Raw genomic sequence first — 19,737 nt, forward strand, 5'->3', positions numbered from 1 at the left:
CAGACTTCCATTCTTAACAAGCCGATATGTACATGAGGCTCCTCATAAACAGAGCGGTTATACGAGCAAACAGCTCTAATACAAAAACATGTCAGAAAGAAAGTGTATTATTTTCTTTGGCACCAGCAAAAAAGAATTGCACTTGGAAATGTTGTTCCCGATTGCACCAGTGGTTTGTACGTAATTTCAGTAATTTGATCGTCGCTGATGAAAAGCTGACAAGATTTCCACAGCGCCCCATTAGATAAAAGCAGCATGAAACCACAGGTTAATCTGCAAACAGATTTCCATGCTTATTACTCTAATGATTCCATCATATTTGATGTCGCAGGCAGCGAGCCGCTGCTCGGCAGCAACAGTGTGTGCTCCATTTTGATCTTTCTACTCATTAAATGATGTAATAATTTGACTGACCTCTGACCAGGTGAATATCTATTCATAATTGCATGTCATTCTGATGGGGAAATTACTTTCGAGAAACCAAAGTATTCATCCCGCTTCCCAAGTCCAAAAACTAACAAAAGAAATATTGCATTAATTTTCAAATGATGATATTACATTTAGCGCCTGGGCCCCATATATCAAAATCTGAGAACTGCTCAGTTACTATATGCGCTTAATCTTAATGGTATCTCTGGATGTCAAGGGCATGCAGGAAATTAAATCGGAAAGTGCAGATAGACCTAAGAAGACATTATCTCTTGATGATTGCAGTTTTGATAGGTATTTCAGTGAATTTCATTTTCACAGAATGCTAGAAGATGAGTTAGCCAGCAGATTTTCTCATTTTTCTTCCACATGATTTATGTGAGTTGAGTATAAAACTTTTTATGGGGAAGCAGTTACTGAAGATGAGAGGTAAATTAATGCACTGGGTTTCCATCTCGGCTCCATACACAAATGTCAGAGCTGTACGTACGTAATGGCTGCCATCATTATTCAGAGTTGTTTACATTCAAAATATGTAATGAAATCTGTTCAGAATAATGAGGGAAATAAAAGTTTAGAAAATTGTAAAGGTCATGAAGTTTGAGAAATGATGCAATGCTTCCAAAATAACATTTAGGCAATATAAATTACATTATTATGCACCAAGTCTGCATTATGTAGACATGAAGATGAAGTGCTTTGGACTAGTAAAATGCTGTTAGCGCTCTCTGAAGTATGAGAATGTGTAAAATATTTCTGATTTTCATATTCTCTGGATTTTTTTCGATTTTTTTTTTTATTTTTTTTTATTTTTTTCGTGCATAAAAGCTCAGAAGTTATCTCCTAGCTGCTATAGTGTCTTCAGCTTTAAATCTTACCCAGACGATTCAGCCAAGATGCCGCTGTCATCTAATTTCCTCCACTAATTGACGTGCCTTGACGAGGCTTTCTGTTGTAGCCACTGAGTTTATTTCGCTTCATAATGCTTTTTTTTTTTTTATTTGTTTAGAGATCATTTATATCCGTGGCCTAATATTTCCCACCCTCTTTAATTCAGCTCAATGAGGATGCACCTCAAATTAGAGCAGATTGTTGTTTTTTGTAGACTAATGGCGTTTTAGCTATTATTATTTTTTGAGGACATGGTGACCCTTATATTTAGAAGTTGATGATCGTTTTTGTGAATAGGCATGAAATGTGTTAACTTGTTGTGCTCATGTAATATGTAGTTTTGTTTTCTGATTTTGGCTGAATTTTTTGCAATCTATTTTAATAGTCAAATAGGACACTTTGACTTAATTGTTTATGGACTGGACCTGGAAGATTAGCTACTGCTTTTCTCTACAGAAAATACTCTACGTCTTTCATACAGACGTAGACGTTTTTAGTTAAATGTATCTACGATAATAGTTTTCGTTGATTCTCTGACATAAGTCATTTTATGAAACACTATAACCACAGTTGATCAAAGATGATGCATAATGGGGGGACCTTAAATAGTGTAAAACATGTTTCAACATCCTTCATGAAAAGTAAAAGTATGTAGCCATATAACATGCGATAACTAAGTTTCACCCAATGTTTTTTTTTTGTAAGAACATAAAATAACCTCTAACTTATTTCTTTGGTGAATCAAAAGATGCAATGAAGCCAAAATCCTGGTTCTCCAAGCCATTACTGTTTGTGCAGTGATTTACTGAACATAAGATTACAAGCTTATCCATATATCCAGGATACATAAATTTCCTGGACTTTTCCTCTCTTGCATTCGTCTTCATATTACAAACCGCATTACTTTTAGAACCCAGAAATCTAGATTAAAGCTGCTATTTATCTTCAGGATCACGATCCATATAAATATGTCTTGCTTTATCGTAACAACTAGTAGTAGTACTTTATATACTAACAGATTGGTATGAACGCTAATGGCTGTCTTGATATGAGTAACCTATTACTCTTTCCACAGAACCATTATTGATTTTACGTTTGTGGCCCAATTCCAGCGTGAAGCCTCCTGCACATGAGAATATCATAATGCACATTGTCCATAGTATCCTATGGGCCTCTTGAACCTCTGTGTGCTTCCAATGTTTATATGGAGGATATTTCTAAATGATTCCATAAGAATATATGGGGGGCAAAAAATTGTTGCTTGCTACATCATATGCCTTGTTATGGAACATGTATAGGTAGAATTTTTTATATATATATCCGGCATTCGTCCAAATTTCAAAAGTAAAAACGAAGTTTTATTTCATCAGATTAAAAGCACGTATGTTAAACAATCCTAGGAAGGACGCTTACGCATTTCGAACTGTGAAGTTCTTAGTCAGAGCAAAAGATCATATGTTAAACTTCCAGCTTTAAACACCTGTGGGTGGTACTCTTACATGGCCTGACGTGGGACGTGTAAACGAGCGTCGATCATCGAGACTGCTCATAGATCGGCGCTTGTTTGCTCCTGTCACAAGGAGCTAGTATGGGGACGATCGCTCGTTATTACGATCGCTCATCCCCCTACATTTCTATCATGTCGGCAGCAAGTCTCCCTGCATAGACAGGTAGATGTGCTGCCGACAACGATAATATTTTCGGCATTTAAAACTATATGATCAGCGTTTGCTAGTTCATAGGCTAATTGATGCCCTGTTTACATAGGGCAATTATCGGGGACACAGTTAATTGGCCAGTGTAAAAGGGCCCTTAGGTCCTGTTCACATCAGCGTTGGGCTTCGTTTTTGGCTTTCCGTTCATCTGTTCTGTCAGAGGAACAGACAAACAAAGTATTGTTTACATTTTCATTACCATTGATTTGAATGGTATTTTTTTCAGTTTACCTCTGTTCTGCTAGGTTTTGGTTTTCTTCACGGAAACAATAGTGCAGCAAAAATGTAGATTGCTGTGGATGTCTATAACTGAATTAACTGCATTTTTTTTGAAGATTCCGAAATCTGCAGCTTATCCGGCCTGTGGGAACATTACGCTAAGGCCGGATTCACACGAGCGTGTGCGTTTTGCTCGCGCAAAAAACGCTCCGTGTGTCAGCCGCGTATGATGCGTGGCTGAGTGATTTTCGCGCAGCCGCCAACATTATGACACTCTATGTTTGTAAACAGAAAAGCACGTGGTGCTTTTCTGTTTTCATTCATACTTTTTACTGCTGTTGCCTGAATCACGCGCGTCACACGGAAGTGATTTTCACGGGCCTCGCACGGACCTATGTTAGTCTATGGGGCCGTGCAGACTGTCCGTGAGTTTCACGCAGCGTGTGTCCGCTGCGTAAAACTCACGACATGTCCTATATTTGTGCGTCGTTCGCGCATCACGCACCCATTGAAGTTGCACGGACCTATTATACGTTCGTCTGAATAAGCCCTAAGGTTTTATGCAGATTGTAGAGAGTCACACTCCGTCCCATACAGAGCAAAATGGTGCCTCTGCATCTTATTACGGAGCTATTGTTTTCTAGAAGCAATATAAAGATACATTATTGTCCCCTATAAAAATATAAACAGCACTTGGTATTGGACCTGTTTACATTGCACAAATCACTTACAGTAGCATGCTGGCATTGTTTAGAAGTGGGCACTATTGTTTACTGGGGGCTATATTCTGGCACAGTTTATGTGGGGAGCTACTGCTCTGCCACTATTGTTAATAGTGGCTGTTTGGAATGATTTATGGGGGTGCTTTGATGGCATTCATTATGGAGATGCTCTGATGACAAGGTTTATGGGGGGGCTGGTGGCACTGTTCAAGAAATGCTGAGCAAAATGATTACAATGTACTATCAGTGCAAGAACTGAGGGATGCAAAACCTCAATGTAATTGACTAGCCCCTCAGGCTCTTCTCGAGGCATCAGACAGTGTTTATGTTTTGCTGTGTGTAAAGAGTGCAACATTGTAGGTCTACCTAAAACTCATTCGGCCTCATGCACACGAACGTATTTTTTTCCTCCTGTAAATACTGGCGTAAATACAGGTCCTTGGTCACACGTATTCGACCCGTATTGCACCAGTATTTACGGACCCGTGCCCGTAAATACGGGTCCGGTGTCACCCGTATTCCACCCGTATTTACGGGCAAGTTTTCGCTGCAAAATTGCACTGCACTAATCGGCAGCCCTTCTCTCTATCAGTGCAGGATAAAGAGAAGGGGCAGCCCTTTCTGCAGTAAAAGTAGCAGAAATTCATACTTACCCGGCCGTTGTCTTGGTGACGCGTCCCTCTTTTGACATCCAGCCCAACCTCCCTGGGTGACTCGGCAGTCCATGAGACCACTGCAGCCTGTGATTGGCTGCAGCCGTCACAAGGGCTGAAACGTCATCCCAGGAGGCCGGACTGGAGGAAGAAGCAGGGAGTTCTGGGTAAGTATGAATATCCTTTTTTTTTTTTTTTTTACAGGTTGATCTATATTGTGATCGGTAGTTTCTGTCCAGGGTGTGACAAAGTTACTGCCAATCGTTTAACTCTTTCAGCACCCTGGACAGTGACTATCCCCTGAGGTCGCCTAGCAACGCTCCCGTAATTACGGGTGCACACACGTAGTCACCCGTAATTACTGGAGCCCCATAGACTTCTATGGGCCTGCCCACGCCGTTACGGCCTGAAATAGGACATGTTCTATATTTTTCAACGGCACGGGCACCTTTCCGTAAGCATATGGGGAGGTACTTGTGGCCAATAGAAGTCCATGGGCCCATAAAAACGTGCCATAATTACGGCCATTTTTATGCTCGTGTGCATGGGGCCTAAAGGTAGGCAATTATTGTATGAATGTACCCTAAAATTGTTGCTCTCTGTTTTTGGGTTTTCTTGTGTTTTCATTTTAGTCTTTTTCTCCTTGGCTGCCAAGACATTTCTATTTACATCTTGTTTGCTATGTTGTACTTATACTGTTTATATTGATGATCGAGGATCGATGTTCACACTGCTGTTAGAGCCTCCGTCTTCAGCTCTACTGCATTTGATGGCAAAAAAGAAATGCAGCATGCAGCTCTATTTTTGCTATTAAAACGGTGGAAACCATGACTGCAACCCGACAGACCACATTATAAGTCAATGGGTGCCATTGGGTGCTGTTGGAAGTTGTCGTAGCAGATTCAGCACAGCATCGTAGCTTCCGTTCCACTGATATGAACAGATCCTTATTCTGTTTCTAGTAAGATGATTACTACTTTATTACATGTTAATTGTTAATATCCAGATTGCATTGTGATTCTGTGTACACGAATAGAACAAGGAGGAAAGAAAACCTAGACTAAAAGTCTCTTGCTTATAACTAAAAGAATAACACACAATCTTAACCATTAAAGTGTCCCTTTAAGGAAAAAACAATAGGTTGTGAAACCTGCAGTGTTCATTTGTCCAAGTTTTGAATGGTTTTAATGGTCAGAATTAAAAACTCTCCTAAAATGTGCATTCTTTCCCCATGTCTGGAAGAGGAAACAGGATTTGCTTGGGTTGAGATAAGTAGCTGTTGACTCGAGCTCTCAAGAAGTTAAGGGCTGTTGATAGATCAGCAACAAGTGCCTGTTTACTTAGGGAAACCGTGAGCGAGAGCTCTCACTTTACCATGTTAATTGTTAAGAAAACATGTCAAGAAGAGCGGCACTGTTCAACACTTTTAGGGCTTATACACACAGGCGCACGTGAGTGCAGGAAAAAGAGTCCATTAAATCGTGTTCATTTTCTCGTATGTGCTTTCAAAATCATTACTATTTACTGATAGATGTATGAAAAATTTTTGGGGTGAATCTTCATCTTCAGATATTCTGCATTACTGCCACTTTAGTCAAGCTTATTAAAGGGGTTGTCTGCTTTGGACAATCCCTATTTGTTAGGTGGCCTCTTTACAATGAACTGATCACAAAGTGTCCCCCTGCTGGGACTCCCAGCAATCAGCTGTAATCTATGGGAAAACCCTGCAATAAGTGTTCATTCCCCCCCCCCCCCAGCACCACCAGCGAGCCTACAGTCCAAAGTTAAAATTGTAATCTACAAAGCCAATATATAGTACATATACCTTGTGCCCTCCTTTTGAAAGCTGCTGTTCCATTCTTCCATTCTTGAGCCCAGTTTACCTGTCTACAAAATTGCCACCACAGTATAAGACTATATTATGCACAGCCTTTAGGAAGTCTGAGACATGCCCTCCCTGCCCTTTAGTGGAACAGTGCTGATGACGTCAGCGCTGTGTACAACCTGTCTGTCTTTCCTTGCAGATCTCCTTACAGAGCAGGGTCCGCATGGCAGGAGTTAGGACCGCATAAGAAGGCGAACCCTACAACAGAAAGGAGGAAAACAACAACAGTTGATGTCAGGAACAAGTATAAAATTTTCATTCATTCTTGTAACTATCACTGATAGAAGGGAAGTCACAGACCGGATGTGCACAGTACGAATGCCATCACCACTGGTCCATTAGAGGGCATATCTCAGACTCACGCTGTGCATAGGGTACTCTGAGACCATGGAGGCCATTATGTAGACCGGCAAACTGGGCGCCAGAACGGAGGAATGGCTACCGCAGCTTTGAAAAAGAGGGCACCATGTATGTGTACTATACATTGGCTATGTATAGTCAAACTTTCAATGTGGTCTGGAGGGTCGCTTTAAGCATTATACTGCGCCTATTCAAATCAATCGGTTGTCCATGTAATGCAAGACCAGACAGATCATACATAGTGAGAGACACTCTTTGTAACTGCTCTCCACTCTGGCCAAGAGATGAGGATCCTGAACCGGGGAACCCCCTCAATTAACTCCGGATTCCCTAATAGGGTTTATGGAAATGGTCTCTCAAAACTGGACAACCCCTTTAGGGTAGGAATACACACAGCGGATACACTGCAGGTTTTTAGCAACAGATTTCATTACGAAAAAACTGCAGCGTAGTACAGTAACCGCAGAGTGGATGAGCGGGATTTGAACAAATCTCATCCCCATGCAGCAAAAAAAATCTGCCGCAAAAAACGTTCATAAAGTGACCTGCGGTGCGTTTTTTTTTAATCCGTAGCATGGCAATTTATACTGTGGAATGGCTGATCTTTTGTTGTGGGTTTTCCCCTTTGAGTGCAATGGGGATGCAAAACCCGCAACAAAGAGCCATCATGAAGCTTCATTCAGATAATAGATCACTATGAAGCTGTTAGTTTGAGTCATTAGACCCGCAATCAGGCCGGGTCTTGTGACTGTAAAACGGGCGCTTAGATTTGGCCTAAAGGGTGCATTTACATAATTTTTTTTTTCCCAATGATTACAAAATTCACAACAAAAACTTCTCATTTAAATACACTTTAAATGAAACCTAAAAAAAAAGTATACATTTACTTAAAAAATTGACCAAAACAGCACGGTAGAAATGTGGCATGTGGACCACCTCTGTACCTTGGAAATATAAATAACTGCCTGGGAATGGTGGGATGATGCAGAAAGCTAACAGCAAAGTTAAACCTGCATTGATAGGTTAAGTGATGTGAGGAAAAAAATACTATAGTTTAGTTACTTTAAGAAACCTTTTGGGTCCTGGCATTCATGTGGATGTTACTTTGACATATACCACCTACCTAAACATTGTTGCAGAGCAAGTACACCCCTTCATGGCAACGATCTCCCCTGATCACAGTGGCGATTTTCAGCTGAATAATTGGCTTTTGACACATTGCAAACATTGTTCAGGAATGATCGAGTTCATGGTGTTGACTTGGCCTCCAAATTCCCCAGATCTCAATCTGATCGAGCATCTGTGGGATGTTCTAGAAAAGCCAGTCTGATCTATGGAGGCCCCAACTCGAAGCTTACAGGACTTCAAGGATCTACTGTTAATGTCTTGGTGCCAGATACCACAGGGCACCTTCAGAGGTCTTGTGGAGTCCATGCCTAGATGGGTCAGGGCTGTTTTGCAGCAGGAGTGGGATCTACTCAATATTAGGCAGGTAGTTTTAATGTTATGGCTGATCAGTGTATATAATGTTGTTTTTTCTTATTACCTGAAGTTTCACTGTCTGGACAGCTTTATCGTATCTGTAGATAAAATAAGTCATGCCGAGCGTTCTATAACCTTTTTACATGTCTCTTGGCAGTTTGTGTAAGCGCTGTTTTAATCATTTAGGTGTATATGCAAATTTGTGACATGGGTTTTGGTTTTCACAATGGAATGATCTCTGTTCTGTTGGATTTGTGTCCGCATATGTAAAATATATGTGGCATTTTAACAGGATAATAATTTCCACTGAACAGGATTTGCCTCTGGTGTATTTTTATATATGAAATAGAATTTATATCCCTTTTATTGGATTTTATTTTACACACTAGGTGACCCTTGTACCATGTTAAAGATTTTGTGAAACTGCATGTGATGTGCAGATATAACTGATTTTATTAAATCGCTGAGGTTTGTCGTTTTCTAAATTGTGTTTTCCGGCTTTACTGCATTTTTCTTTTTTTGCACAAATCTGATACCCGGCTAGCATTGAAGGCACCTGCAGCTTATCCTTTATTAAATTATATTTTATACATGATACACGTCTTGGAAGAAGTTTTTATTTATTATGACCAACCTAATAGAGCACCCGTAGGATTTAGCAATTCTCATTAATTTAATTGGTTAAATAAACAGGTCAACACGGCTGCTGGTTCCTTCAGGACCTTGGTTGGGTTCTGCCTTTTAGATTTTCTCACATTTCTTATTGACTACATGGATTTCAGTGTGGCAGCACACCCTATACTAGATACACCATCTGCATGACCCTAATGAAGAATGATCCTGCTGAAATACCCTAAGCCGGATTCCCACGAGCGTATTCGGTCCGTGATATACGGACCATTTGCCGGCTGTATTTCCCTGACCGATCACACTGCTGGGAGCCGGGCTCTTATTGTCCTAGTTATCTATGACATTAGGAGTCCCTGCTTCGCTGCGGGAAAACCGTCCCACACTGTAATCATGTTTTCAGTACGGGACAGTTTTCCGCAGCGAGGCAAGGACTCCTAGTGTCATAGATAACTATGACGATAGGAGCCCGGCTCCCTGCAGTGTGTTCGGTCCTGGAAATACTTCCGGCAAATGGTCCGTATATCACGGACCGAATACGCTTGTGTGAATCCGGCCTTATAATCCCTCTCTGGCATGGACTTGACCTTGGCTTTTGTGTTTGGTCATATTGCTACTTTCGAGCCCCCCCCCCCCCCCCCCCCCAAGTTTGTGGATATGTGACTCCTAATGATGGAATTCCAAGGTGTGTCTCTTTCCTCTGCAAAACATGTGCAAAAGTGTGTGTGTGTGTGTGTGTATAGCGCCTTAACCCCATATAACACTTTTTGGTTATTTATGCCCAAGATAACGCTAATATTAACTACTACTACTTTTTCATTTGGTTATTTTTATGTGCTTTATATCTATTTTCTTTAAGGACCGGCCCACCAGTTATGTGTATGGGGGTTTCCCTACTCTGCCCTGATGGCAGATGTCAGGGGAGAGGATGGATTTGGCTGGAGATAAGCTGCTGCTTTAGGTGACTGGTTACGGCTTATTCCCCTCTCCTCATTGAAAATGCATTTAAGCTTTGTGGTGCCAAATGCGCATGTGTATGAGGGAAGTCGAGAGGAATAGTTCCCGGCCGCACAAGCATTCGGCTGACCGCTATTCTAATTAGTCTGGTCAGCTCTATAGGGAGAGGATCCCAAGTGTAGGAACCTATCTATTACATCCATATGGCCCCGTTCTCATTTAGCCGGCATAGTTTTCCTCTGGCGTGGTACAGAAATGCTGCAGGGAAACTGATGCCAGGACTAGTCCCATTCTTTCCTATTGGAACAGTTCTGGCGTTAGTTTCATTAGTTGTAATGCCTGAAGTCTATCTTACCGGACAGAAAAACCTTGCATGTAGCGCCTCCTGACTGGCGGTGCACAAAATGTAATCCGTTATGTTCAGATCAGGCTAAAAACAACTTGCCTGATGCAATTGCTATATGTTAACCCAGCCTAAGTAATATGGACAGGCTTTGTCCAGATAGAACCCTTTTAAAATTATGCAGAGTACTGTATAAAAACTAAATGAATAAACAGACGCATGCACTATATAAATGTGACATACGGAGTCCAGGCTTATTCATAATGCCAACTAGTCTCTGACCGCTTCTCTGCATGCACTCTAATAAAGAGGTCATGAGGCTGGTGAGCAGTACAACCCCCTAGCTCATGAGGGTTCAGTCACCCGCTGCAGATTTTGTTGCAGAAATGGGGCTGTTTCTGCAGCAGTTGTATGGATTTCTGCAGGTTCAATTCAGATAAATGGAACGGTTTTTCAGTCTCAGAGAATTTTTGCAACAAAATCTGCTGGGTGTGACTGCATCCCAATAAGTAAGACTCCCAGCGGTAACATTCATTTACAATAGTGCATACATTTGTATATTCTGGTTTTTTTTTTGTTGGTTTTTTTAAACAGTTCATTGTAATAATATTGTTCTACAGCATCCTACTCGGCATAATTTGTCCTGTAATATTGCCCATGTATAGGGCAGGATGAAATCCGAATTATTTTAGTGGAAAATACAACTTCAAAGATTGACCAATTTTTAACCAACCTATAGTCCGGTGGTTTACGGAGTGGTTTCATCCTGCTATGTTATTGAACCATCTAGTATCTTAGTAGTATTTTAACGGTATACCACTCTTTGGTTTTGTTTTCTCGACATGAATGGAGCCCTCTCTTTGCTTACTACTCAAGATTTTTTCTTTTATTCTTTCATGGTTTATTTTTCTAAAATGTGTGTGTATATATACATATAGATATAATTTTTGTATTTAACAATATTTTATATTGTTTGTGAATTGAATTTTTTTTAAATTCTATTACACACTTCCTTCTTATAATATTTATGTGTGTCGATCACACACGACCCCCTTCATCCATTAATTTTTGTCTTGGTCAGTTCTTAATTTGCAGTAGAGAGCAATTCGGTTCAGTTTATTCTATGTTCTATTTGTGCCTTTTTGGATATAGCCAGCGAATGTTTATCTGTTCAATTTATGCTTATTTTTTTTAAAGTGAAACTTCAGCAAATCTTTATAATAAGTAAAGTTTACCTACTACGGTCATACAACATACCAGGACCATTAATTATTTGACTCTAGTCCCTTAAATGCAAGTTTCTAAGGTGCTTTGTACACTATAGGTCAATAACACCACAGACAAGAATAACTACTGCTGCAGGTTACTGGGTTGTATTGTAAAAGTTGCCAAAATGACGCCCCCTTTTCTGACATCCGTCCGTGCTTTGCAGTTATTGGTTGAAGCTGCACCACACTGACATCCCGCTATACCCTGCCCGTGCATGCACTTTGCGCATAAAACAGAGAGCTCTATTCCTTATTTTAGCATCGTTTGAAAGGGAGAAGAGCGCTTCTCAGTATTATCAATGTTATATGCTGCATGCTTGCAGGGGGCCGTCTAAGCAGGAAGTCTGTGAAGTGCAGCTTCAGCCCATAACTGCAGAGCACTTAGTGATATCTGAGAAGAGGACCTCATTTTGTCAACTTCTACTGTACAGCCCACTAACACTCAGCAGTATCGGATGTGTCCCAGAATCGACAATTATCACCTATTCACAGGACCTATAGTCTAGAAAGAAATTTGTGAACTTGCATTTGCTGGGCCAGAGTGAAAGATATAATGGCTCTGGTATATAAAATTACCCTAGCAGGTCTATTTTAATAATTCTAATAAAATCACACTAATTTAATGTTTTACATTATTTTACTGTTTGACATATATATTTTTTTTATCTATAACTTATTACCTCATATTTTCTCATCAAACTTGTAGTATATTCGCTAGTATTGTATTTCTTTAAAGGGGAGGTTCACCTTTAAAGATCTTCTGATATGCCACCGAGACCGATCAGAAAAAGTCATTTGTAAGGATTTGTGCCTTTGTGCGGTCCGCTTTACCCTTTAAGGCCTTATTCACACGAACGTGTTATACGTCTGTGCTACGCGCGTGATTTTCACGCGCGTCGCACGGACCTATGTAAGTGAATGGGGCCGTTCAGACTGTCAGTGATTTTTCACACAGCGTATGTTCGCTGCGTAAAACTCACGACATGTCCTATACTTGCCCGTGTTTCGCGCAGCACGCACCCATTGAAGTCAATGGGTGCGTGCATATCGCGCTCGGCACACGGAAGCCCTTCCGGGTGCCGCGCGTGATTCGCGCATCAGTAGTAAAAAGAATGAAAACTGACACGTCCGTGTGAAGAAGGCCTAAGTTTGTGACCACCATGCAATCCCCTTGTAATAGGGGATTTCCAACTACTGATCTCTGAGTCAGAATGCAAATGGGCACACTTGGAGTGCCGTGGCCTCTTCACTCTAGTGATCGGTGGGGTTCACAACTGTCCTCCACTGATGACATCATCTTACATGTACCAATCAATTGCAGCATTGTTTTAACCCTATGACCAGATTGTCTTGTTCTTAAATGACCAAACTGTATTTTGTGCACGTGGTTTAACGGCCCTAGACTTTTTTTCCATTGGCGTAGCTGTATGAGGGCTGGCTTGTTTGAGGGGTAAGTGTTATTTTCAATGACACCATTTTGTGGTAGAATGTTTTGATTAACTTTTACCAACTTGTTTGGGGGCATATTTTTTTTTTTATGCAATTATTCTATGGGTCAGTACAGTTATAGTATTACCAAATATGTATAGGTTTTTTTTAGGTTTTAATAAATTGTGCACAATAAAACCCTTTTTTTTTAATTTTTATTCATTTGTTTTTGTCTCACCACGTTCAAAGAGCCATAACTATTTAATTTCCGTCAATGAAGCTGTGTATATGGGTCTGTTTTTTTTTTTTTTTGCGGGATGGATAATTTTATTTACTTTTATTTACGATATTTTGGGACACAAGGATAATAGCAGTTCCGCCGTTATTTTTTCCGAGTTTTTTTGTTTTATGTTGTCCATTGTGCAGTTAATGTGTTAACTTTATTATATGAGTCGTTCCGATCGTGGCAATACCGTGTGTGTGTGTGTGTGTGTGTGTGTGTGTGTGTGTGTGTGTGTGTGTGTATAGATATATTATATTTTTTTTAAACATTTTTTAACACTTACAAAATTAAACCACTTTTTATGGAGAAAAAAATAATTTTATGTGAATTCTATTTTTAAATCTTTATTTTACTTTAATTACTAGGGGACTGCACAAAGCGACTGTTTGATCGCTAATATAATGTTTCTGTTTTCTGGCTGCCATGGGGGCCTGCAATCGCATATATATATATATATATATATATATATATATATTTCTTTTTTTTGCCATGTCAGCGATTGCCTCTATTCACTACACAGCCCTCATCGAGTGTCAGCTGTAATAGGGAAGACAGAAGCGCTTACAAACCGATTTCAATCTTCCCTTCGGGGTACCCAGCTATCTCTAGGTTGCTGGAGCTTTCACGTAAAACTATTTGGGATTTATTACTGCATTACTTTTAAGAGCAAGTTATCCAGCACCCATATAACCAGGCCAGTCACTGGATCGAATTTTCAATTAAAGTTGATGACTGAGTTATTAAGGGGGTAAATACTCTTTCACATAGATGATATTGATGTTTGGTTAATTTTGTTTCTCTAAGAGAATGTTCACACTAGGCAAATCCGCTGTAGATTTTGAAGATAATCCACTACAGAAATGAGCAGCTGAAACTCTATCTGCTGCGGGTTGAAATGTGGATCCACCTGTGAATTAGCTCCATTGAGTCTGATAGAGAAAACGTATGCCTCCAGATAAAATCGGAGGCATAGGGAGAAACAGAGGGCTCAGGCACCTTTGTGGCAGCCCCATTATAACTCTACAAAACGGAGACCTAATACGGCCGTGTGCATGAGCCCTTAGGCTTTATTGAAGTGGAGGCATAAGATGGTACATCATGGCCGGATAGATCAAGAAGTAAGGGAGCTGTAATACACCCGTGTGCATGAGGCCTGATTAATGGCGTAATAATTCATAATTCACGTCGGTTTCCCTTTGTCTAAAAGAATTTTGTTTTGAGACTAGAAACCATTGAGTGTGACAAATATGCAATAATAGCAGACATCTGGAAGGGGTAAATATTTTTTCTAGCACATCACCTAATCACAAATGTTCTTTATTTTTTATGTATTGTATGTTGTCATTTTTTGTACTATCTCTTTGCCTCTAAGAGGTGTTAGTTTTAATATGGCATAGTTTTATTTGTTTATATTGCAGTCTTCAGTTCTATATAGTATTTAACTTTTGGTTAACTGCTTTAAATTTCCATACTATAGACGAAGATAAGCTTTAGATTAAAGCCAGGAAAAAAAGGTACATTCTGCTGGCAGTATTTTACACAAACGAGGAACATGTACTATCATATCGTTCTGTTGGCTTTTGAAGTTTAACTTTAAAATGTTTTATATGTGGATGGCAATATATATATTTATGTAAAAAGATATTATATTTTCTGGAGCCTTTATAACATAAGACTTCTCGAACAGCTCACGGACTCTGCAATATTTCAAAGGCATCTCAAGGCCAAAGAAAATTTGTTGTTTAAACTTTATTTCACTGTCATTGTGTTCACCAGCTTCTCTTCATATCCAGTGCAGCCATTTTTTTTATTATTTTTTTCAAAGGCATCACATTGGCGGTAGTACACAACTATAAACCTGCTATGGCTCATATATATATATATATATATATATATATATATATACATATACATACATACACGCTGATGTGTTCAGAGCCCCAAATTCCCCCTCCTTCCCACAGGCATAGAGATAAAGGGGTTTTCCCCACTTAAGACATTGATATAATTCATGGATATGCCATCTATGTCCGATTTGTAGGTCCAACTGCTGTGACCAAAGCGGAAACTGCCGTGCTCCTTTGGCTCCTGTCAGGACTACTTTTGAGAGAGTCTTCAATGTTGGCTATTGACTGTAAAGGGCCAGCCATGTGGCCTCAAACAATCAGAGCCGACTGGAGCCAGTCAGGGGGCACTGTGGCCGGACCCCCACCTTTTAGACATTTATGGCATGTCTATTGACCTGAAGCCACCACTAGGGAGAGCATAGGATTTATACAGCCACTGTTAACTTAACTGGGAGCTGCATAAAGAAAGCCAGAGTTTTATCCTCTAAATATATGGCAGCGTAGCATGGGGACAGATCTGCTCTACCAAAACAAAACGACTATGCCGTTTGACCCATAGAGTTTAATAAAAAATACAGCGGATCATAGTTATGATGGTAAGAAGTCTGCTGTAGTCCCCCGTCCCCGCCGCCTTTCCTGCTCCCCTTACCAGTGACTGACTAGGTGCCATGTATACATGCAGACGCAATTCAGCTATGACTCATGAATACTCATAACTATGAGTCCGTTGTATTCCTTAGTAGTCTGTCAGCCAAACGGCAAAACCTTCTTTGCACCCTTTAGCCCAATACTAGAGCGGACCTGTCCCCATACTATGTTTCTCTATTCGCTTTCCATATGACTATGAGAAAGGTAGCAGGGAATTTGGAGCTCTAACCACTTTGCTGATAAATGTCACCATATATCTTTAGTTTACTGCCTCTAGAACTGTCATATCTGTTATGCCTTTTAGTATACATGAGAATTTTTTTTTTTTTAAATTCCCTATCTCTTTGTTTTGTTATTTGGACTTGAAGTTACAGACCTGAAGTATACATCTTCTGTATTGAAAGTGTTCTATAAGGACATAGGAGTAGAAATACTGCAAGTTTTGGACCTGTAACTTCAAACACTTTTAACTAAACAGAGAAGTAAGATCTTAATAAAGCATTTTTATATTTTTTCATGTATACTAAAGGGTATAGAAGACTACTGGCCCGCATAAAAAAGTCTATAGGTGTGTATATTTTTTTATAACATAACGTATATATTATTTGCATTAAACGTAAGCGGAGCCCACCACTCGTAGTACTGTATTAACTTCACTTTTCTTGCTAATTTTGATCTATTATAAAAAAAATTATCTAAATAATTGGTTTCATTGTAGATCTCTACTGATGGGTGCTGTTCAATATTCTGAATAATTTTCAATGACCTGTACAAGCAGTGCAACGTTTTTCTAAAAGTTCAAATAAGTAACATTAGTTCAGAGGTTATCCAGTATATTTTCCAGCAAATTAAGACCTATCTGTATTACAATTGTTTTTTTTTTTTTTTTATTGTGCTTTTTTTTGTTTGATTTAGTAGAATGTAGGTAATTAAGCTTTATTAAAGTTTTCACTGGTTGATTTTCAGGTGGACAAAATCACACAAATAACTAAATGAATGAAATGATGATGTTGTTCTGCCGGATTCATTGCATTTCTTAAGCAGATAATTACTAGTAAGAGAGGCGTGCAGTCATTTACATTGGATAGAAGTAAGAGCATCCCAACAATTAAATGGAATAGTGGCAGCATGGGTTGGGGCTAAAAAATAGGGAGGCTGCCTAATAGTCAATGTCTTTTCAAATACTGGATATTGCATAGAAATGAGGAGGGATATGTTCTTTTCGGGATGTTTTGGTCTATCTCAGTGCTGTGTCTTCTGTATAAAACACTATGCCTTTGATTAGTACCATAATGTATGGTAAATATGCTTTTTGTCTTTGTTTTTAGTCTCCTGCTGAACAGGCCAAAGCAACGCTGCAGATGGTTCTCCAAGCTGCTGGTGAGTGATGGGAGATGAAGGTTTACATTTGTGAGACTGAAATAATTACCGAGCAGAAACGACATTCTGAAACACACCTCATTATAAGGCTGTATTATGCACTGGCACGGCTGCAAAGTCGATTTCTATCATTATTTTAAAAAGAAAAGAAACTCATTTACAAGAACAATCACAAACGAAAGTAACAATTATTTCTGCTCTTTTTGGTATAGCAATTATTATATAGGCTGAAATATACACGATAAGTTGATGATCAATTTCACAACTTGAAAGAGTGAGTAACTTATCTCAGGTCACATGCGGTGTAAAATGGCTATCGAGGGATACGAGACCCTTCTCATTATTAGTACCTACTGTCTGTAGCAGGTCTGACCTAGAAGGAAATATGGATGTTTGTCATAAAGATCGGAGCAGATGTTTATGAAAATACTTACCAAGGAGTGTGTAGAGAGATTTGTAAAACATCTCCGTAACCTATAGCAGCCATGTGGTTGTTGTGGACAGTGGCATAGCTATAGGGGGTGCAGAGGTAGCAGTTGTACCCATGCAATGGTGCCTCAGGGGCTCAAATGCCCGCTCTGCCACTTAAGAAGACACCAGTATTGTAAATGGCACGTGGTAAGCGGTGGGCCCTGTTATAAAGTTTAATTGGCTATAATATACCTTTCTTGGCAAACTAGGTGACCCTGAGTATGGTTGTATTACACCTCCCAAAAAGTTGTCACACCGCTTTCCCAGACCTGTGGATGCCAAATTTGCCACGTTATATTGCCTGCCCTTATGTAACTGCATAATGAGGCAGTTTTCATTGTCTGAGAATGCCAGGGTATAACCTGCACAGAGCTGAGATGACAGACCTATCCTGTTGCCTCTTCTGGAATATAGAAAGAAACCGATATAACTAGGCAATAAATAAATAGGATTTTTAATAACGTGCAGAAGAGGCCCTGTGGTAGCGTTCTTTAACACGTTACAAATATTGTTATTCATTGTATATTAGTCATTATTTCAGGAGTCACATCTATTTAAAATCGCACACAAAAGGTATAATAAAGCCAGCATAAAACAGTCTTTTCTGATGACTTCACTTATATCCATGGCTAATAAATCAATTGTTTTATTTAATTGCACTGCGGTTAGTTTTGTATGTATTGAATTGTCATGATGATAATAATACATTTAATTACCTATGCATTGGTAAATGCTTTATTAGTGACACTCAGAGACTTTGCTGTGCCTGGTTATCGTATGTATATGTGCCCTTTTTTTCCCACTAACTGAACAGGACCGAATGATGGACGAGCTTTTGAATATCCATTTCTCATCTGCTTGCTATTGGTTAGCATCAGTTGCATTCAGTTATGCAATAACTGCAACGTGCACATGATTGTATTTTGGAGCCATACATATCATCGTATAAAAACAAGCTACACATTTTTTTTGTATATAAAAAAAAACCAAAAAAAAACATGCTAGTACATTGAATGTTGTATATCGGACCCGGTTTACCCCTAGAAGCAGTTTTCAGTGCTTTTAGGGAAAATAAGGAATCAGTCCAAGATACAGCACACCTACGTCACTATGCTGCCTGCAATAAGGTGCACAATATGGTTACATACTGCACACTGCATTACGAGCCAAATAAACAGTTGCGTCCAATTTTTCTTGTAGCTCAGTACATTCCTGAATGTTTTCGATCGAAGTACCGAACATTTTCTTTTTCAAATTTCATACAGTACTCTACTCTTAAGTGCAGTAAATTTCAGTTTAACCATGTCCAAGTTCTTACAGTTAACGTACATTGTTAAAAAAAAGGCGAATGGATATATTATCTGCTCACTCACACTCTAGTCTCTTCTCCCATTTACTTCCTTCATACCTTTTGAAAATTAGTTTATTACAGTTGAATAAACCAATTGTATTATTTTTTTATTTTTTAAATCGCAGTTAAAGTGAGATTGTGTATTGGTAGCTCTAGAAAATATTCCCTTCTTTTCCAATAAAGTTTCCAAATAGCGTTATATTTCTCAGTTTCAAATATATGCATTATTCTCCATATCTTTAATATGCTTTTGAAGCGTATAATTATAAAATAGATGTGACAGCCCAGCCCTCAAAAAGAACAATTTGTTTATTCTTCACATAGCTGTCACCCCTGATTTCTCTAATTTAACACCTTGAAATGTATTAAAAATACAATGAGATATATATCATTTTGGCCTCAGTGCTTTAGATTTTAAGCAATGTTTAAAAATATTTTGACACTTTAATGCTTAAAAACAATCTCAAGTTAGGACTGTAGATTTATTTAGCTAGATTCTACGCGGTGTGTACATATGTGTGTGTATATATACAAATCTATAAACACAAGTTTGAACAGCACATTCCAACAAATAAAACAAAATGTGTATACAGGTGCAAGAACGCATGTGACTGCAAATTTATACAGCACACAAGAAAATGGCGACAGCACACTGCAAACACTGATGCCACCTAAGTCACTAAATATAAAATAAATATGCATTACTTCTAAATCTACTTACAATAGGGAGGTTCTTAGCGCACATTTTGATCAAATTGTGTGAGCCCACCTGCCACAA

The 19,737-nt window shown here is 39.2% G+C and overlaps 1 protein-coding gene across 4 annotated transcripts in view; it reads left to right on the forward strand.

Annotated features, from left to right (window-relative positions):
• Positions 1–19,737, forward strand: part of RSRC1 (arginine and serine rich coiled-coil 1) — a 287,852-nt gene that overhangs the window by 121,669 nt on the left and 146,446 nt on the right. For all 4 annotated transcript variants that reach the window (XM_075861537.1, XM_075861536.1, XM_075861539.1 and 1 more), the window contains exon 6: positions 17,086–17,137. In XM_075861537.1, coding sequence (XP_075717652.1) covers positions 17,086–17,137 — 52 coding nt within the window. The remainder of the gene's footprint in view (positions 1–17,085; positions 17,138–19,737) is intronic.

This window comes from Rhinoderma darwinii, chromosome 4 (genome assembly GCF_050947455.1).
Source record: "Rhinoderma darwinii isolate aRhiDar2 chromosome 4, aRhiDar2.hap1, whole genome shotgun sequence".
In the NCBI taxonomy this organism is placed as follows: domain Eukaryota; kingdom Metazoa; phylum Chordata; class Amphibia; order Anura; family Rhinodermatidae; genus Rhinoderma; species Rhinoderma darwinii.